At 39.6% G+C, this 21,652-nt stretch overlaps 1 protein-coding gene across 1 annotated transcript in view; it reads left to right on the top strand.

The window, feature by feature from the left end:
• The window catches only part of BMP5 (bone morphogenetic protein 5), a 72,112-nt gene that overhangs the window by 36,282 nt on the left and 14,178 nt on the right, over positions 1-21,652 (top strand). The window contains exon 4 of the mRNA XM_073335124.1: positions 18,564-18,761. Within this exon, the coding sequence (XP_073191225.1) occupies positions 18,564-18,761 (198 nt within the window). The remainder of the gene's footprint in view (positions 1-18,563; positions 18,762-21,652) is intronic.

Genomic DNA, 21,652 nt, shown 5'->3' with positions numbered 1-21,652 from the left:
TGATGATTACCCATAAGATGACAGGGACAAGACGGGTGAGGTAATATCTTTCATTGGAACAATTTCTGCTGGTGAAAGAGACAAACTTTTTGAGCTATACAGAGCTCTTCTTCAGGTCTGCAACACAGAGAATTCCCATAAGATATACATTCATAGAGTTTAGACAGACCCTTCTTTAAAAAAAAAAAAAAAAAAAGAAGAAGAAAAAAATCTTGCCCTAGGTAGTCATGGCTTCATTTTTCATCCAAGAGAAATTATCCTAACAGTCCTCTGTTGAAAATTGACTTTTGTGGGCCCAAAGCTCCTACCCATGCTACCTCCAGAGCCCTGGCCTTGACTGAACTGCCCAGAGTCCTCTCCACTGGAACCACCACTGAGCTGCCGCCTCTAGAGAACGATATGGAGGAAGAAAGAACTAGGTCCGACATTTTTTCTTTCCTATGAGATTCAAAAATGTTTTCCCATCTTGAATTGGGTCAAAAAGTTGAAATCTTAAAAAGTTTCACAAACTGTTAAGTCAAAAAGGTTTTCAGATTGGGTCAATTGATACATTTCAACCTTTTAAAAACATTACCTTTTAAAAAACGTAGATAACTAGGGTTTGTCTTCACTACCCGCTGGTTTGACCGGCAGCGATCGATCCAGCGGGGATCAATTTATCGCGTCTAGTCTAGATGTGATAAATTGATCCCTGAGCACTCTCCCATCGACTCCTGCACTCCAGCGCCGTGAGAGGCGCAGGCAGAGTCAACGGGGAAGCGTCAGCAGTCGACTCACTGTGGTGAAGACACCATGGTAAATCAATCTAAGTACGTCGACTTCAGCTACGTTATTCACGTAGCTGAAGTTGCATAACGTAGATCAATTTCCCCGCCCCCAGTGTAGACCAGGGCTAAGATGTCAAAACATTTGGTTTTGAAACCAAAATATGAAACTTTTATTTTGAAAATATATGTTTTGAATGGGGAGGTTAGTTGAAACCTACCTTGTCCTGCAAAATTCCTGATCAGTTGTAAAGTGAATACTTGAACCCTATGCAGTAACCTGGGATAAAATTCATACCACTTTCCCTCACCTAGCTTTAGGGCAAGGAATGGGGAAGGGAATAACCCCAGTCCCCTGCTGAATAAAAAATCTGCCATCTTACTAAAATAGCAACTTGTCTCTGCTGAACCAGACATTCACACCCCTGGTTATACTGGTCATTTAAAAGTATGTCTTCTAAACACAGCTGCATACAGTTTATGCATAAATGCAAGTTTAGTTACAAAGAATATTCTAGAGAATTTAGCCTCTACATACGCATCATTAAAAACCAATTAAAAGTGAAATACTAGTAAACTGAGTTATCATATGATCTCTGAAATGGTTTAACTAGCCCATACTCCACAAAAAGTCTTCCAAATTAAACTCTTGACCTGTCAGTTTAGTATTTGTGTCGGAGGTCAGGTGATCTATGGTGTCAGTTAATCTGAACATTAGCTGACATGACGTTAATAAGGACCAGAAGAAATTCTGGGGTCAGGATTGATATTTTTCTTTTTTCCTCTGCCTAGGCAGCACTTTCTCATTGTTAATGATCTGGGTTCAGAAATTGCATTTCTCATTCATCAGTCTGTGAACATTCCCAGCTTTAGAAAGTCTCCCCAACTCCTTCTCTGATAGGTCCCCACCCAGGCCCTTGCCTTATGAAGATATTGCCCATTTTTATTCACAGATCTAAGAGCTCCTTTTTGCTGAAGTTACTGTGGGAACAGATGTTTTCAATAAGTGAGACAATAATAAATAAATGAGGCTTCAACAGTTTTTCTGTCATTTTTTTAAATCTGACACTGCATTTTAGTATATGGTTTTTGGGAGACTGCAAACCTTCCACAAAGTAGCTTGCTTGCAGGATCATAAGTGAGCAAATGCTTGCCGCTGAACATAGGCACATCGGTGGGAATATCCTTGGTAGTAAGTATGCACCCATTAGTAAGTGTTAGTAGATCAGGCTATTAGGTAACTAACACGCATTGGTGCATTCAAAGGGGGTAAATCACCATCTTAATTTTTCCAGAAAGCTATTTGTTTAAAATTACTGTCTTGCTGTATGGAAAATGCCTGTGAACTCTTAACTGAAAAACTACTTTCCACCAAAATGAGTTATTTTTCAAAAACCATACTGCAGTGCTCTGATAAAGTATCCTTCCACTGTCATATTGTCTACTGACAACTGGTGATTCTCTGCCAAATTCAGCTCTTGGTTACAGAAGTGGACTAAATCCAGAGTAGCTGCATCATCTTCTGACATGCAGCAAAGACAGATGTCAACTCATTCAAGAAATTATATAAAATTAATAGGGCTGTCAAGAAATTTAAAAAATTAATCTTACTATTAATCACACTGTTAAACAATAATAGAATACCATTTATTTAAAATTTTGTGGATATTTTCTATATTTTCAAATATATTGTTTTAAATTACAACACAGAATACGAAGTATACAGTGCTCATTTTATATTTATTTTTGATTACAAGTATTTGCACTGTAAAAATGATAAACAAAAGAAATAGTATTTTTCAATTCACCTAATAAAATCCCTTTATTGTAAAGTGCAATCCCTTTATCTTGAAATTTGAACTTACAAATGTAGAGTTATGTACAAAAAACCTGAATCCAAAAATAAAACAATGTAGAATTTTAGAGCCTGCAAGTTCACTTAGTCCTACTTCTTGTTCAGCCAATCACTCAGACAAACAAGTTTGTTCACATTTGCAGGAGATAATACTGCCTGGTTCTTGTTTACAATGTTGCCTGACAGTGAGAACAGGATTTCTCATGGCACTGTTGTAACAGGAATCGCAAGATATTTATGTGACAGATGCACTAAAGATTCATGTCCCTTCATGATTCAACCACCATGCCAGAGGACATGCATCCATGCTGATGATGGGTTCTGCTCGAGAACCATCCAAAGCAGTGCGGACCGACGCATGTTCATTTTCATTATCTGAGTCAGATAAATCAACCTTCTGCTGGTTGATTTCGTTTTTAGTGGTTCGGGTTCTGTAGTTTCCACATCGGAGTGTCGCTCTTTTAAGACTTCTGAAAGTCTTATGCTCCACACCTCATCCCTCTCAGATTTTGGAAGGGACTTCAGATTCTTAAACCTTGGTTTGAGTGCTGTTGCTATCTTTAGAAATCTCACATTGGTACCTTCTTTGCGTTTTGTGAAATCTGAAGTGAAAATGTCCTTAAAATGAACAACATGTACTAGGTCATCATCCGAGACAGCTATAACATGAAATATATGACAGAATGCGGGTAAAACAGAGCAGGGGACATACAACTCTCCTCCAAGGAGTTCACTCTCAAATTTAATTAATACATTTATTTTTTTAACGAGTGTCATCAGCATGGAAGCATGTCTTCTGAAATGGTGGCCGAAGTATGAAGGGGCATATGAATGTTTAGCATATCTGGCACGTAAATAACTTGCAATGCCAGCTACAAAAGTGCCATTCAAATGCCTGTTCTCACTTTCTGGTGATATTGTAAATAAGAAGAGGGCAGCATTATCTCCTGTAAATACAAACAAGCTAGTTTCTTTTAGCTATTGGCTGAACAAGAAGTAGGACTGAGTGGACTTGTAGGCTCTACAAGCAGGCTTTACATTGTTTTGTTTTTGAGTGCAGTTATGAAACGCACAAATCTACATTTGTAAATTGCACTTTCTCAACAAAGAGATTACACTACTGTACTTGTATGAGGTGAATTAAAATACTATTTCTTTTGTTTTTCATTTTTAAAGTGCAAATATTTGTAATAATAATATAAAATTTGATTTCAGTTACAACACACAATACAATATACAGTATGTGAAAATGTAGAAAAACATCCAAAATATTTAATAAATTTCAATTGGTATTCTATTGTATAACAGTGTGATTAAAACTATGATTAATCACATTTTTTTAATTATTCATGTGAGTTAACTGCAATTAATTGACAGCCCTAGAAATTAACAAATACATGATCATTCTCCTTATAAAAATAATATGAAAAATAAAAATAGGTGATTTCCTGCCTGCCTCCCAAAAATTGATATTGCATTATTTCACCAATGTATTTTTAATTCATAAGTTACTATTCCTATCCATCAGCAATTGTTGTAAATTAATATAATCTCAGGATGTCTACCTACAAGGTGATAAAGAGCAGAACCCTGAAAAGCAGTATGTGTTCGAATTGTGGCGCTGCCTAAAGTTATTGGTTACTTGACACTTCCCATTATGAGACTCTGTTTTTGGCAAGTTATAAGCAACCGAACTTTAACCATTTGGGCTGAAATTTTCCATATGAAGTGTATGCTTGAGGCTGCATTTTTATTTTATTTTTTTAATTTCAGCAAAATTGGTTCAGCTCTTTGCTAGAATCAGAAGAGAAACAGGAACTGACATTGTTTTGCCCGTGTTAAAAAATGCTTACAGCCGTAAGGGTATGGAGTGTAAGAACAGGGTTTGAACTCAGGCCCAAGCCTAACCCCCCACCCTCCCATCCATCTACACACAAGTCATGCTTGAGACCAGGGCCTGGTCTCAGGATCCCATGGGGTGGAGGGTCTGAGACTGAGTGAAGCTAGGATCTAGGATTCAAGCTCTAATGGGCCTGAGTCTACACTGTAAAGCAATAGACTCATACTCTGGGAGTCCATCAAAAGTGTTCCACGTTACCAGGGGTCCGACTTTTTTTGTCTTCTGGACATTGAAGTTCTGTGGACAGTCAAGTTTTCCCACACAACACCATGAATGAAGGGCTAGAATGACCACAGTTTGGGAGGGTTCTAGGAAGTCCTGGGATATGAGTGGTAGGTCTCGGATAATAATGCTGGAGTCCCAGGGTTCAACAATTCCTAACCTGGAGTTACGAATGAGTGTAGATGCTCAAGCCCTAGATTAACAAACCCAGGGTCTACTCACCCTGTGCTTACATAGCAGTGTATACATACATTTAATGTTCTTTAAACATAGGTTTTTGGGTATAATCATGGATATAAAACATAGTATTGGATATAAAATAATATTCCTACTGCAGAAGAAATTTTAGCTGCTTTTTTTTCAAGAGCTTCATGTAAATTCATCTTCTTTTAAAGAGTTAAATATTTAAAAGTTAAATATTCTTGAATACCCTATGGGAGGCATTCAGTAAGAAAATTTGGAAAGAAAGAGGTGAAGCAATTTGTTGGCACTAGCATCAAAATTCAGTTAATAATGAGAGATTGTATAGGTAGAAAGTAATCTTTTAACTTACACATTGGAGAAATTGTCTAAGTACAGCTCATCTTTATATAGATATTACTCCTGTCTTGTTCCCAAAATCAGATGACAGGTAATTTTCTGCTTAAGTGCGAGTGCCATAGGCAGTTTGAATTTCTATGCCTGACTTGTCTGATTTCTGTGATGTTTTAGCTAAATGAAGACCTTCATTTTGAAAGGTAGTTCTCCTCTTTCCTCACTTTTTTAACTTTTCAGTTGATTCATGCCAGAAGAGTACACATCCATAGTGAGTAAAGATTTTGGTAAAGTTCTAGGAGAGAGTTATGCTGTGCAACTTCTTTAGTTTAGTAATAGGAAAATCATCCTTAGATACTCCTAGAATTTTGGTCTTAAGGTTTTCATTATTTTTATTGAATTGCATTTATTTCTGGAACCTATTATACTATAAACATAGACCACTGAATGACGTGTTTGTGCACAGATGGAATATGTATTTTTACACTACTCAGTATGTAACAGATTCTGTCCATGAATCAGAGAACCCCCTCTTCCCGCCTCCCATCTATTTTATATATGCACATGGGGCTTGATCCAGGGCCCATTCAACTCCATGGAAAGCCTTCCATTGACTTCAGTGGGCATTAGAACAGACCCCTGATCCTGCAGTCCTCAAGAAAAATTCTCTGTAACTTCCACTGGAGCTCTAAGTGAGTGAGGAATGCAGGACTGGGCTGTGCACTGGAAAACACTGAGAGATTTTAGGCCCTGCTTCCTAGTTAAGATCCATTGGTACAGAGCATTGCATCCATGTGGAGTCCCAGTGAAATAAACGGGATTCTGCTTGGGTGCTAGGGTCCATGCCAGGGGATCCAGATGAAGGATTGGGACCCAAAGTGATAAGCTCTTTGAGGACAAGACTGTGTTTATTTGTATTTATTTCTATGGCACCTGCTCAATAGGGCCCCAATCATGATCCAGCCTTCCAGGTGCTACTGCAATACAATATTAATTAGTAATTATTTTCTGAATGTCATTTGTAGAGGAATTTTCAGGGAATTAGAAAAATGGATATTTTCCTTGTGCCATCCCCCTTGGTGAAGTCTGAAAAATAAAGTTTAAATTAAAAATCAAGAACATTACTATTTTAAAACAATAATGCATTAAGAGTAAGAAATGTTTGGTTATTGTAGTTCATTTTTTTGCCCTTGAAAATGCTGAAAATGTACAAATGTTCACATGGCATTGGAATGTGTTGTTTTCTTTAAGATGTATTTGGTATCACAGGCATCCTTTGGTATGAAATGTAGCCATTTTTCTGTTAATAGTAAAAATGAAGAGTTGCATAACACACATGGAAGCTGTCAACATATAATTTACCATTTCCCTGGAGCTGTGGTAAATTAAGGATCATGTTTGGTTTTTTTTTTTTTTTTAATTCTGTCTTTTTTTAAATGTCTACATATATCTCCTCGGCATTCTTCATGCTGATTCCATCCTTTTGATGCTGAAAGCCTCTGTGGTGTTTAAAATCAGGTGATCGCTTTCACACTGATACGAATGGGGTACTAGATGAATTCCAACATATAATTTATGCAGATGCAGAAACAATGTGAAAATTCATTAATTTTATGCTTTTCCTGTGTATCGAGCATGCACCCCATAGGCCTTTAAAAATAGTGTGAGTGACTCAGCACCTTTTGTTTTCACGCTTAACATTTGTATAATTGGAAATTAGTGACAGTTTGCACATCATTTTTACTACAGGAACATAAGAACCCAGGGGAGATGAAAAAGTATCGGTATTTCTTTTGCTGTCATATTGTTCACTCTGGAGAGAACTCAACATGTTCTCTCCTCAATACAAAGGAGAAAGAAAATGTATCTCTGTAACATCAAGGACAGAAAATCCAGAGAGAGAGCAGACTGCAGACACATAGATCTCAGCTCAGCTTCAAGAAGAGCTTTTAGACCCTGCACTTTCCATGCAGCTTTCTATGTCCATGCTGCTCTTGGCTGTTTCTCCTGTTGCTGAGCATTGTGGGGTTAGAATCTTAGAGTGACTTTGAAAGAGTTAAAGCTGCTTCTAGCAGCGTTTATTATTGTGAAGATTCCCCTTGGGATTCTGTCAGGGTTTGAAATGTGCATGCTGTGTGGAGCAGCTGCCCCAAGTCTGCCTCTGTTACCTCGGCTGTTTTCTCAGAGGAGGGGATGTGGATTACTGGGTCTAGGGAAGCCCAACTTGGAGTGGTGTGCTCTCTGTCCTCTCCCCCAGATTTGCAGTAGCTCCTGTCCCAGGTGCTGCCCACAGAGTGGGAGATTGGACACTTGTGCCATGTGCTGGGTTTGGGGGGTGGTTGTGGGGAGCCTGGCCTGCCTCTCTCTCTTTCACACCTCCCCCCATTAGCCTCCATTTCTTACCACCCGGGAGTTGGGGAAGATCTTGCCTCCTATAGTGCCCCAAGGGTGGGAGAATAACTGGGCCGCTGGGACCACATGCTGCGTTGGGGCTAGTCAGCTTCAGTGCAGCATCTGGTGGCAGTGGAGCTGATGCTTTCATGGCGGCATGAGCCCGGCCTTTGAAAGTTCAGTGATTTGGGCAGGCTGCCAAAGTTTTCCTGAGGCTGCAAGTCAGAGAGAGTTTTACTTGTATTTTACCTGTACTTTTGTTTGTATTTTTACTTTGTCTCAGCCAAATTTGAGTGGCATTTCCTGGGACAAAGAAAAGGCATTTTATAGCGCAAGTGGATCCTCCCACAAACAATTTAGGTGTGAGAGCTTCTCAGAGAAAAATGGTTGCAAAAATGCTTTATAATGGAAAGTCTTAGGCAACCTAAATATGTGGGTCCCTACTTGCTCCCCCTATAATTATTATTCTGGTACTGCTTGAAGGCTAGAGTGAGGATCAGGGCCACATTGTACTGGGTGTCCCTTACTCTTAGAATTCCACCTGTCTCCTTGTGTGTCAGTGAGCAACCTTTCCTTTTAAATCCTTTCTTAATTTTTTTCCTCCATGAGGCCCATCAGTATTAATCCACCAAGTATGGAACATTTGTATAATGTATTGCCCATCTATTAGCTGTATTTATAGGTAAACTGAGCCACATGAGTCTGCACATTCAGTGATGCCTCTTCTTGTAGATAAACTAGATTATGAGCTCCTTAAAAGAGGGACCATATGTTACAGAACTGAGTACACATTTGATACTTAAATAGTAGAAACACTAGGCCTGAGTCTGTAATCACTTATACTAAAGAGCAAGGAGGTAATATCTTTCACTGGACCAACTTCTGTTTGTGAAAGAGACAAGCTTTCAAGCTTAAACAGATAGAGAACATCAAAAGTGATTTCACAGTGATCCGTTGACTTTCACTGGGATAAATATGAGTTCAGAATCAGCCCCACTGCATCACTTAAATAAGTTGCCAGCATGCCAGATGTAAAAATAGGAGTTTGGTTAGTTTTATTTGGAAGACTGTTGGCTCTTTTTAACTCCTCCAATGGATGACTGAAGAATCCAATCTCTCCCTATTTTATCCTCTTGCTGAAAATACAGTAAGCATGCCAAGAAAGTTGAAAGACTCCCACATACCATTCACAGTTTAAGTGCATTAAATGTAAAGAATAGGTCAAATATTTAAAGGGCCATATTTTTATATGATTACAACATTTTTCTTTTAAATAATATATCATACTGTAGTAGAATATACTGTTCCATGGATCCTCAGATGTTCATAAATTATCCAGGGAGCTTGCCTTAAAGTGCTTTTCAAATACCACTTTCAACATGTATAGATAAATGACAAAAAAAAATGTAAAATTAATTTTGCTGGTCTCACTTAAGGCAGCAACAGGAAGATTGCCAGAAATTAAAGCTAAAACTTCAGCTTTGACTTTGGCCTAGGCATGGTGGGACTTAAGTGGCCTGACTTTGTTGGGTCAAAGCAGTGCAACACAGATTCTACATGATCACACATTGTTTTTGAGTGGGGTTTGTGTGAGTGTAGTTAACTGCAATGAAGGGGAAAATATTAAGGGAAAGTTTTATTTGTGCTGTTTAGCCTCATTGGCCCAACGCTGCACAGATTCTTCTGCTTGAAGTCAATGAGACTGCTCTGGCATAATGATCCTCACAAGCAGATCTCTCCATCCTCACTAAATTTTTCAGTTTAAGCTAAAAATATATCCAAATACTACAAGAATTGCTACTATCCTCCTAAGCTGTGGTTAATTTGTAAAATGTGTTTTGTTGCTTATTGAACACTGTTGAAGGTAAATAAGTACTTTCTGTTTAAAGACAAAATGAGTGCCTTGCTGCAAGTGGATGACTCAGGACATAATAATGGACTTTGTAATTTTGCTGGCTGCTTACTGGCCACCAGCTCAATGCTCTCATAAAATATCAGGGTTGGAAGGGACCTCAGGCGGTCATCTAGTCTTGCTCAAAGCAGGACCAATCCCCAATTTTTGCCCCAGATCCCTAAATGGTCCCTTCAAGGGCTGAACTCACAAATCTGGGTTTAGCAGGCCAATGCTCAAACCACTGAGCTAACCCTCTCATTGTGCCCCCTCCACCAGCCACCCTGTTGGTCACTTCTCTCTGCTGCTGCCTGCTAATCATGCCTCTCTGCCGCCGCCCTGCTGGCTGATCATTCACCAGCTGACTGTTAGTCACTTTCTGCCTCTCTGCTGTGACCTCTGCACATCAGTCTCTCAGTGATTTTCGCTCTTAGCAGGCAGGGCAGAAACACAGTCCTACCACAACTGGTTTCAGCTCTAAATGAGCAATTAAATTAACAAAAGAGGCTCCAAATGAAGTCTATTTAGCTCTATTCTTTGAACAGTGGGAAAGAACAGAGGACCCCTTGGGGGGGGACGACGACAGGGGTTGTGCAATCTCCTGACCAGGACTCCTATCCCCATCCCTCTTATTTTCACAGGGCTTTGACATTGGAGCCCCTGCTTAATGAAGTTCTTTCAACTGAGGGTGCCCCCCCCCCCCCATTTTGGACAGGTTAAGAACAGTCCTGCTTTCCTGTATTCCTACAATAATTACAACATTGGTAACCATATTTCACTACCCCTGCATTCAGTACTAAGATCATTTGTACCCAACACCAGACAAAGTTGATCATTTGACACAGCTGTAAATGATTATGTAAACAGAGCCGGAGCAAACTGTATTTACATAAACACACCCACAGTCTTTTCCTCTTCCAACTAGCTATCAGGGAAGCATTCATTCAGACCCTGCTTACATCTGGACAACTATCACCTTGGACATGTGGATTTTAGACACAGTAATGGAAGGTTATTCCATCCAATTCAAATCCTTTCTGCCATGTAGCCCCCTCCACTGTCCTCCCTTTTCATGACAGATTAAAAGCAGAAGTACAAGCTGTACTGCAAGCAGGGGCTGTAGAAGAAGTACCTTTAATTTACAGAAACAAGGGTTTCTACTTTCTAATCCTGAAGAAAAATTGAGGTTTCAGACCAATTATGGATCTCAGGCCTCTAAACAAATATGTCAGGAAGTTTTAATTCAGAATGCTATCTCTGGCTCTGATTATTCCCTCCCTATCAACCCTGGATTGGTTTGCTGCTCTTGACCTCAAAGATGCATATTTCCACATCCCCCTAAGACCATCTCACCACAACTATCTACATTTTGTCCTTTGGTTTGGATCATTTCCAATACAGAGTCTTACCCTTTGGCCTCTCCACTGCACACAGGGATTTTATCAAATGGCTGACTCCAGTAGCAGCACATTTAAAAAGACAAGGGATCTTTGTTACCCCTTACTTAGATGATTGGGTGCTCAAGGCCCCGTATGTAAAGGATTTAAACAAAGCCATTCAGGTCACTTTTTCTCTGTTTGAAACCATAGGTCTTCTCATAAACAAAGAGAAGTCCTTTCTGATTACATCACAAAAGCTTTCCTTCATTGGGGGAATCCTCGATTCCATAAGGGAGACAGTTTTGGAACTAAAGACCACTATACTGCTGCTACAACCCTCTCAGAGGATAATGTATTTCCCGGAGTTAATGGGCTTCAGGGTATCCACAACGTATATGTCCTCATATACCGGACTCAGAATGAGGCCACTTCAGCACTGGCTATTAAAGAACTTCAAACCCACTATGGACAATATGCTCAAAAAACTCACCATTCTGAGAAAGGTGGTCTTTCTAATATGGAGACTGAAACCAAAAAATGTCCTCAAGGGAGCATCGTTAAATCCACTTCCTCCTTTGCAAATGGTCACCACAGATGAGTCCAGAATAGGCTGGGGTGCACACCTCCTCAACCTTTACATTTGAGGTCTTTGGAATGAGAAGGAATCCTTACTACACATAAACGTGTTAGAACTGAAGGTCAGTCAGTGGGTTCTCAAGGCATTTCTTCTGGAGATTCAGGATGTGGTAATCCAGGGGACAAAACTTTGGGACTGGCATATCCTATACAACATTTCCCCAATTGCCTTATGTGTTGCAGGACAGCACAGTGAGCTTGCAGATCATCTGAGCAGAGATTCCTCGCAGATGCATACATGGTCTCTAAAGGACTCAATGATTCAGAACATTTTCAACCTTTGGGGAATTCACAACCTAGATCTATTCACTGAAAATTCATTACAAAATGTGCTTGTTTTTCCTTGAGACTGGGCTCAGACAAACAGTCATTGAGGAACACATTCCTCTTAGACTGGGAAATGTAGCTGATGTAAATGCATTTCTCCTAACCCTCAAAGAAAATAAGATTCACCAGGATGGTTCTAGTTGCCCCAGCATGACCAAGACAACAGTGGTATAATGAGTTACTCCATCTGTTCAGTGGAAAATACAAGATTTGGAAAAATCTGAGAATCATAGATTATCAGGGTTGGAAGGGACCTCAGGAAGTCATCTAGTCCAACTCCCTGCTCAAAGCAGGACCAATCCCCAACTAAATCATCCCAGCCAAGGCTTTCTCAAGCCTGACCTTAAAAACCTCGGAGGAAGGAGATTCCACCACCTCCCTAGGTAACACATGCCAGTGCTTCACCACCCTCCTAGTGAAAAAGTTTTTACTTATATCAAACCTAATATCCAACCTATCCAATATCAACTGCAACTTGAGACCATTACTCCTTGTTCTGTCATCTGCTACCACAGAGGACAGTCTAGATCCATCCTCTTTGGAACCCCCTTTCAGGTAGTTGAAAGCAGCTATCAAATCCCCCCTCATTCTTCTCTTCCGCAGACTAAACAATCCCACTTCCCTCAGCCTCTCCTCATAAGTCATGTGTTCCAGTCCCCCTAACCATTTTTGTTGCCCTCTGCTGGACTCTTTCCAATTTTTCCACATCCTTCTTGTAGTGTGGGGCCCAAAACTGGACACAGTACTCCAGATGAGGCCTCACCAATGTCAAATAGAGGGGAACCATCACGTCCCCTGATCTGTTGGCAGTACCCCCACTTATACAGCGCAAAATGCCGTTAGCCTTCTTGGCAACAAGGGCACACTGTTGGCTCATATCCAGCTTCTTGTTCACTGTAACCCCTACGTCCTTTTCTACAGAACTGCTGCCTAGCCATTCGGTCCCTAGTCTGTAGCAGTGCACAGGATTCTTCCGTCCTAAGTGCAGAACTCTGCACTTGTCCTTGTTGAACCTCATCAGATTTCTTTTGGCTCAATCCTCTAATTTGTCTAGGGCCCTCTATATCCTATCCCTACCCTCCAGCGTATCTGCCACTCCTCTCAGTTTAGTGTCATCTTCAAACTTGCTGAGGGTGCAGTCCATGCCATCCTCCCAGATCATTAACGAAGATATTGAACAAAACCGACCCCAGGACCGACCCTTGGAGCACTCCACTTGATACCGGCTGCCAACTAGACATAGAGCCATTGATCACTACCTGTTGAGCCCTACAATCTAGCCAACTTTCTATCCTCCTTATAGTTCATTCATCCAGCCCATACTTCTTTAACTTGCTGGCAAGAATACTCTGGGAAACCGTGTCAAAAGCTTTGCTAAAGTCAAGGAACAACACGTCCACTGCTTTCCCCTCATCCACAGAGCCAGTTATCTCGTCATAGAAGGCAGTTAGGTTAGTCAGGCATGACTTGCCCTTGGTGAATCCATGCTGACTGTTCCTGATCACTTTCCTCTCCTCTAAGTGCTTCAGAATTGATTCTTTGAGGACCTGCTCTATGATTTTTCCAGGGACTGAGGTGAGGCTGACTGGCCTGTAGTTCCCAGGATCCTCCTCCTTCCCTTTTTTAAAGATGGGGCACTCCATTAGCCTTTCTCCAGTCATCCAGGACCTCCCCCGATCGCCATTTTCATGCTCCAGTGAAGTGCAGTAAATTCTTATTAATGCTCAAAAACCATCTACCAAAACAGCTACAATTTCAAATGGAAGAGATATGTTATCTGGACAACTAATAGGAGTTTCTGTCTCTATGCAACTGGTTTTGTAATACTTGATACACTTAAAGACAATGAGCTTGTCTCTCTCTCCTCCATTAAAGTCCACTTAGCGGAAACAGCAGCATTCCATACTTACACTGATGGTAAATCCATAATGCACAAATAATCTGGCAAGAAAATCTTTTTAAAAAGTTTATTGAATCTGTAGCCCCCAATTTGAGATCCTGTCTCTCCGTGGAATTTAAACTTCGTTTTAATATGGCTGCTGTGTCTGCTGTTTGCACCACTAGTAAGCTGTTCTTTGTTTCATCCCTCTGTGAAGACAGCCTTTATAATAGCAGTCATTTCTGCCAGCAGTGTCCACGAGCTTCATGTGATGATGCTGGACCCCTCTGATACAGCCTTTCATAAAAAATAAGGTGGTTCTTAGATCAAACCATAACTTCCTTCCAAAGGTGGTTTCAGAATTTCATATAAATCAAAGTATAAATTTACCTATTTTCCCCCAAAACTATTACAAGTAAAGGAGAATCTAGATTATGTTCCTTAGATGTGAAGAGAGAGCTCTCATTCTACTAGGACAGAACTAAGAGCTTTAGGTCTTCTCCCAAATTATTTATTTCATATGCTGGCTCTTCAAGGGGTCAGGCCATTTCAGCACAATCCCTCTGTAGTTGGGTCAGGCTGTGTATTGAAGAGTGTTACCGAGCAGCTTCACTCTCTCCTCCTGCTCCCCTTGAGCACATTCCACTAGAGCAGTTGTGACATCTGTAGCATTCACTAAGCATATTCCCCTTATTGATATTGATGGAAGGCTGCCTGCTACATGGAACTCCATGCATACTTTTACAAGACATTATGCACTGGCTAGGACATCCAGGTGTGATGCACAGTTTGGCAGGGCAGTACTTCAGTCATTGTTTAGGTAGGACTATGCTCCCTCCTTCCAGTTTATGGTACTGCTTGCCAAACCAACCCAAGAATGGGAATATGCAGAGGATTATCGAAGAAGAAATGAACATTACTTACTTGTAACAGGAGTTCTTCGAGATGGACTCTGCATATTCACTTTCCCCATCCACCTTCTCTCCTCTTGCAGAGTCCTAATTTAGGGTTAGTTCATATTCGACTTTAGTGATTGGAAGTAACTGAGGTGGCAATGGGTGCCATGCCCCTTCTATGACCAAGCCAAAGGCAGGGGAAGGAAGGGCGGCACTACAACTAGAAGATTCCACCATCCCAGATGCTCTTGGTCAATGCATCCCAAAGAAAATGAATGTTCAAAGACCATCCTGAAGAACACTGGTTACAAATAAGTAACCATCAGTTATCTTCATTGGGTTGCGAAGTGCATGCTGGCATATTTAGGATAGAGAAGGTTATGGGGACTCTCTGGATCCTCATCTTGAAAAGTAATTCTTGAATGATCTGCATATTTTTTTCAAGAGTAGGGATTGGTCCTTGTTGCTCAGTGAGCTGAGTGCCGGCTAATCACCAGCTTGCTGCCCTCCACTTCAATGTTGATGGTATTTTTGTGATTCTGTATGTATATACAGTACTGGAGATATGTGCTTTGGAATCTTTCAGGATTAAAGGTGCGAGATAAATGTAACTGTGATCTAATTATTAATAGAAGAGTTAATTGACGCCTGTGAAGGGTCAGAGAAATCAGCTTAAGGGATCTGGACTGCTGCACTTTGCCATTTGATATGACTCTGAAAGGGATGATGCAGCCTGAGTGATGCAACAGTTTTTGGAATATATCACACTAATAGCATAACGAGGAGAATTGTGTCTCAAGAGGACCAGAACCTGCAGTTCTAGTGAAGTCAAAAGGGGGTTTGCTGGCACGTGGAGTAAAAGCCAAAGGTTTTGGCTGCAAAGAATTGGCACATTAGAACAGCTTTCAAAATTTTGCTAAGTGAATCTGTGTATCTCTCTCAAGCTAATTCATTTAGATATATTAAGTTTTGAGTGGTAACTGTCCCTGTCACTAGCCGTTCAAGACCTTTTGATAAACTAATGTTGGCAGACCTTGTTAAGCATTAACTTATCCATTTCCCTTGCCACAGTGTAGAACACCTCCTGAAATCGGCACTACAGATGAAGGTTTAGTCTCGGAGCAGTGGCTAACAAGCAACCTTTGGCACATTGGATGAGGTAGAGTAGGGAAGGGAGCTTGAGGCAGTTCAGAGGCATGGGGTTTGAGGGATCCCCAGGTTTATGGAGAGGCAAACTTTTATATTCTTTGGTCTAAGGGGGTTCCTGTTCTTCCCAGGGAGCAGTCTTGTGGATGCTCTGCAAATGCAAATTCTTAGATTTTTTTCTGTAGTCTGCACAGAAGTAACCTACAGGAGACAGTACATAGTTTGATGTGTATTTTGTGTAATTACCCTAATCTAGCTAATGTAAAATGTAGCTAGTACTACTTGTGAAAAGTGTATATTTATAAGGAATCATCTTCTGAAAGATGCAATTAAATCTAAAGCATATAATAAACCAAGGTAGGTAATGGGACTCAGTGTTTAGAAGTAAAACTTCAGTTGGACTTTTACCGTTGACTTGAGGTCTGGTAGAATTGTGTCCTTATCCACAGTAGGGTTGGGGAAAAAAACCTCTTTTCCTAAAAAAACTTAGTTTGGCTACTCAAAAGATCAAATAAACAGAAGGTATAGAGCCACATAAACTGCTTCTGTGTCTAAAAAGAGTGTGGGTTATGGGCTTCAATTTTTTTTTTCATGGTTTATATCTCTATACCTTGAGTAAGTAAGTAAACCTTAGCTTGTGGAATCTTAATAGTCATCTCACTGCTGAAGTCTAAAGGAAACCAAGAGGAAACTTAATAATATTAAAAGTTATTTTAAAGGGAGTTCACATGGGTTTGAAGGGTATTTTGCTTCTCACACAATATCCACCTTTGTAAATTCAGTGAACCTAGATTTAAATTTAGAGAACTTACACACATCTTTTACAGTCCTCAGTACATAAATCTAATAGGATTCCTAAAATGTCTGCCAGTAAGGTATTAATCTTTTACAGATAAAATTAAAATTCTGAAAGTCACTGGAACAAAAAGAATTCCCTCTAGAAAAGTAAAGGAAACTTGGAACTTTGTGGTAAGTGGCTGGTCGGTCCATGTTGTAATGAATAGAGAATAGTCTGTACAGTGTTTCATATCTGACCTGCTACAAGACTTGAACATTCAGAAATTAATTTTAATGTGTTATTTCATAGTCATTTAAATAGATGAAGAGAAGAATTAGATAAACACAGAACTAAAAAGCCATTTGAAAATGAAATCAGTAGCTTCAACAAATAATTTTTTCCCTTCTAGTCAAAAAAGCAATTATCAAAATTGTTCAGAATATGTTGCCAGTTACTCTGCTCCAAAACTGCTAACTTTCTCAGTTCTTCTTTTGCCTTTGCTGGGCTCTCTGTCACTGGAAACATCTTAAACCAATTTAAAGTGCTACACCTGAATAAACATGTTGTAAAAGTGTTTATGTATTGAAGTGGGTCAGTTCAAGGTATGGTATTTGGCTGGAACTTCTAATTTCTCTTTTTACAGCAAAAGGGCTGCCAGAAGGAGGAAGTCTGAGCTGAATTAATACATTTGTTACAGTGGAAGTAGAATGGAAACTGCTTTAACCACAAATCAAACTGCCTCTTTCATTTACGCCAGTGATAGAGTTTTTCTAAGAAATATAGACTCTGGCACAGAGCCATTGTAAGTTTGCATTCTAAAGGAAACCTATAGGCTTATTTGTTTAAGGTTTACTCCTATGATTATTGGTAAGGTCTTTTTCTGGTAAAATTAAGTTTAATGGAATTATACCGTACATTTGTGAGGCAGATGCTCCTTTATTGTCCTTGTAGCTATTTAACAAACCTTTCCAATCTATTAGTACCATAGTTGAGTGCCCTGATGCTGCCCACACCAGTGCATAGACTATTTCTTGACCAATACCTTCACATTTACAGGACCTCTGTGTCCCCCAGCCTTGCACAGCTGCACAGCTTCATGTGACACGGTCTTCTTTTCTGACGGTTGAAGGGCTCTGCATAATACACGTACACACAAGTGTTTATGCTGCCAAAGTCAATTCTGTTAAGAGCAAGGGTTTATTTGTTAAAATGTCACTGATGCAGTTTCAATGACTTGTTTTGCTTACTTTTCTTCTAGGGAGGGTCAGTTCCTCCAATACAGTGAGGTTACCACACAGTCCTGACTGAACAAATATTTTAAAGAAGTACGTACATCCCTTAGGAGAAGAACTGGAGTCAATCATGCACATATTTCAAACTCTTTTATATTTCCCTTGAAAGACTGAGTGCCCCTGTATATGTAGTGATGACTTCACATGAACTTGGAGTAATGCTTTACATTGTTTAAAGCGTAAATATATTGATTGCCTATGCTTCTCGTTCCTATTGATTTGAGTTGGAGAAATAGAATTCCAGATTTAACATACTTGTGATGTATGTTAAGATGACTGCATCATGTTATCCTTTTCCAAGAGCATAGAAGTTAATGGAGTTGATTTATTTCTTTGCAGTAGATTAGTACATATACCACTGAATTAATATATCAGGGTTTTGTGTAGAATGCGTGGACAATGTTTTCATGTAGTGGGAGTCTGTGAAGTTACTGAAACTTTTGTAAATAAATCTGTTGAGTTCTCTGCCTTTTAGATTACATTCACCAAAATAAGGTTAAGGTTTCTAATATTGTAACTTCAGGATCATGGGTAAAATCCTTTCCCCAGTGAAGACAATGGCAAAACTCCCATTGACGTCATTTGCGCCAGGATTTCACCCATATATTTATCTGGCAACCAGAAAGAGCAAAATTGCGTACGGTATTAATTGTATGTCTGCATTATTTTATAGGTCGCAGTATCAATGTTAAATCAGCTGGCCTTATAGGAAGACATGGGCCTCAATCAAAGCAGCCATTCATGGTTGCATTCTTCAAGGCGAGTGAAGTGCTTTTTCGATCTGTCCGAGCAGCCAACAATAAAAAGAAAAATCAGAACCGCAACAAATCCAGTAGCCATCAGGATTCTTCCAGGATGCCCAGTGTTGCAGGTAAGATGAAGCCATAGTACCATCTATGCAGTAGGCATCTGAGAGTACAACTGTAAGGTGCACATTTCAAAAGTTAGGTACTGTGAAATAAATTTGTGCATTCACACATTCAGTGGTCCAAATGAATAATGCAGTGATGATTCGGCCGCCTCTGTCTTCTTGGCTGGTGAATTATTCACTGCGAACTTTGGCTGGGAAAAGGTGAAAGATCCAACTCAGATTAAAGAAACGGTCAGTAGTGAGATTGAAAATGTGTAAATCAGCCACAGCTACCAGTACACGTCTTGCTGAGTTAAATGTGTACTGTGCTATGTGAACTTTTAGTGTACTAGCCGGTGAGTGGGTAATTCAGCACACTTTTTCAATGTTTGTGCCTGTGCAGGTGAGCCATCCGACTAAAATCCCTTCTCGCAAATAGCCGTGTACATGCTATGCAGATAATTAAAGGATTTCTTATCCCAAATGTGGCGAATTTGAACCTTTTGATAAGTCACTTGAATGTTTTTTGTCTGAAAACTATTTTCCATGTCTCATCTTTCAGAGAAGAAAAAGCAATCTATTGGGATGAGTGCAATCCATTTGTTGTTTTAGACGACTGAGATTTCTCTTGGTGTTATAAATCCACATGGTATCCCTAAATGCTAGTATGCCGTGTGCAATTTGATCTCTTTCTTACTTGAAAAGTGTTGAAAAACTCACATAGTCAGACACTAATGCATACGAGGATGCTCAAGGTGGTTGTTTGTTCCATTAGGTGTCTGGAATTAATTATGGTCTATACATTATTTCCTGGTATGTTTCCAGTTAGAGGAGTATGAAGAACTTGTTTGAAATTCAAGATCTCCCCCTTTTGGAGAAACCTTGTCTTTCTTTTTGGGGACAGGACCTGCACATCCAAATATGTATTTTTTAGAGGATACTGTAGCAGAGTATAGTATTAGTGGATCAAGAATTTCTCTTGAAAGCTGTTGCCAGCCTCTCAAACATGTCCATTATGTAAGTAAATTAGTGCCCCGGAATGCAGTTTTGTGACCAGAATTGAGCCATAGGGTGGTATTCATGTATATGCAGAAATTAGTATGTCCCATTCAGACCCTCAAAATAGCAGGTTAAGTTGGTCTTAAGCAGTGTATAAGCCTTGTGCTGGCCCTCTGCTCAGGGATGGATTTCACTTTCACTTGATTTCATGATCACTTGGGACTGGCTGTTCAAGTGTTTCCGTCAGAGGCTATGGAGATTTACCAGGTGATCTACTGGATCCCAAACCTGCTTTTAAGGTATAAATAAATGTCAACACCCATAAAACGCCACACACAAAAAAGGAAAAAAAGCTCAGTCAGTAGTAGCTATTATTAATACCTATCATGGTGGTGATGGATTTTATTTTTATGTAAAATATAACTAAAATGCTGTGCTGTCCGCTGGAGCAGGGCTTCTTCCTCTTTGCTCCACTCTACATTGAGGAACTGGAGCAGAAATTATCCTGTGAGGCAGGCAGCAGAGAGATAACATGCATCTTTTCATTGTGCTCAGGGATTGAGAACCCTACAGTCCAGCCTTTGAAAAGCCTCCTGTCCATATATTCAAAAGCACTTGCAAGGTGTTAAGACTTAGTGGTGCTTTACTTATAATTGCTCTCTTGCCTGTCCCTTTTGGGTATTGTAAATTTCTTTCATTTACTGTTCAAATGATCTCAGGAACAACTCACCTGCAAGAGCACTTTATAGCCCAAGAAAGAATCACGCAGAGGAACAATTATCAATAAATAAAACAGACTGGACAGTTTTAAATTATTACTGGTGGAAGAAAAAAATACTTATTGTTGCTGTACATCAGAAAACCCCATTTGATTGTTTTAAAGCACATTTACTAAGAAATGAAGAGTAATTAAATGCTTTTAAAATTTCAAAAAGGGGCAATACATTGAGGTTTAAAAATCTATTAAGCGTGTTTTAAACCAGCTGAGAAATTCAGATCTGGTATTAGCAGGTGTAACTCATTGTGTCAAGTCAGTGGAGTTTTGCCGGCTTACACCAGGTCTGAATCTGTCAAAATCCATTGACTTTAATAGAAGGAGTTGTACCTGTTTATACTAGATCTTTGTTTGTATCTGTGTGTGTGTAATTGCAAGATGGTCAGGAATGGCTCTAAGGAACTGTTCCTTCACAGTAAATAATATTGATATAGAAAGATGCATTTTCCTCTTAGAATAAAATGGCTTTGAGTAAGGTGACATAAATAGAAGTTTTGAAAAGAAACCTGCTCAGATACATTCAACCAGAATGACTCCAAAGAAGCAATCACTGATTTCCAGGGTGAATAGTACTTCATACATAAATTATATATAAAACTCATTGTTGCATATTTTCCACAACATTTTTACTGATTCTGATAATCATAATTCAGTCATGTAGGCCTGTTTGGTAGTTCTGTTCCCCAGTAATTATGCATTTTATTCCCATGCTTTTCTCTCAAGAAACTAATTTTAAAATAAGAGGGAGGTAAAGAACTGTTCAGAATTTTAGTGGTAAAAAATTCAAATTGTTTTGTGAAGTTTATCAATGATTTTTGACCAACATCACCAAATTTTATGAATGTGCCATCATTTTGTAATTGTTTTAGTAACTTTGTGAAAGCTCCTCTAAAAGCTGGATTTTGTAATGATTCATAAAAGCCATTCATCTGTAGACAGCACTATTCCCTTTAAATCAACCAGGCTTCAGTGTTGGAGATGTCACTGTGATGTTACAGAGGCCGTTTGAATAATATGTAAAGACAAATTCCTAAACTCCAAAACCTTATAATTAAGGATTTCCTGGCACTTTTAGAAAGAGCAGTGGTGTTTGCCCAATGTCCTGATCAAATTCCAATTTGGGTAGTTATATTCTGCT

Source organism: Lepidochelys kempii, chromosome 3 (assembly GCF_965140265.1).
Source record: "Lepidochelys kempii isolate rLepKem1 chromosome 3, rLepKem1.hap2, whole genome shotgun sequence".
Lineage (NCBI taxonomy): Eukaryota > Metazoa > Chordata > Testudines > Cheloniidae > Lepidochelys > Lepidochelys kempii.
The sequence above is the reverse complement of the archived record's forward strand: the minus strand, read 5'-3'. Positions and strand labels throughout refer to the sequence as shown.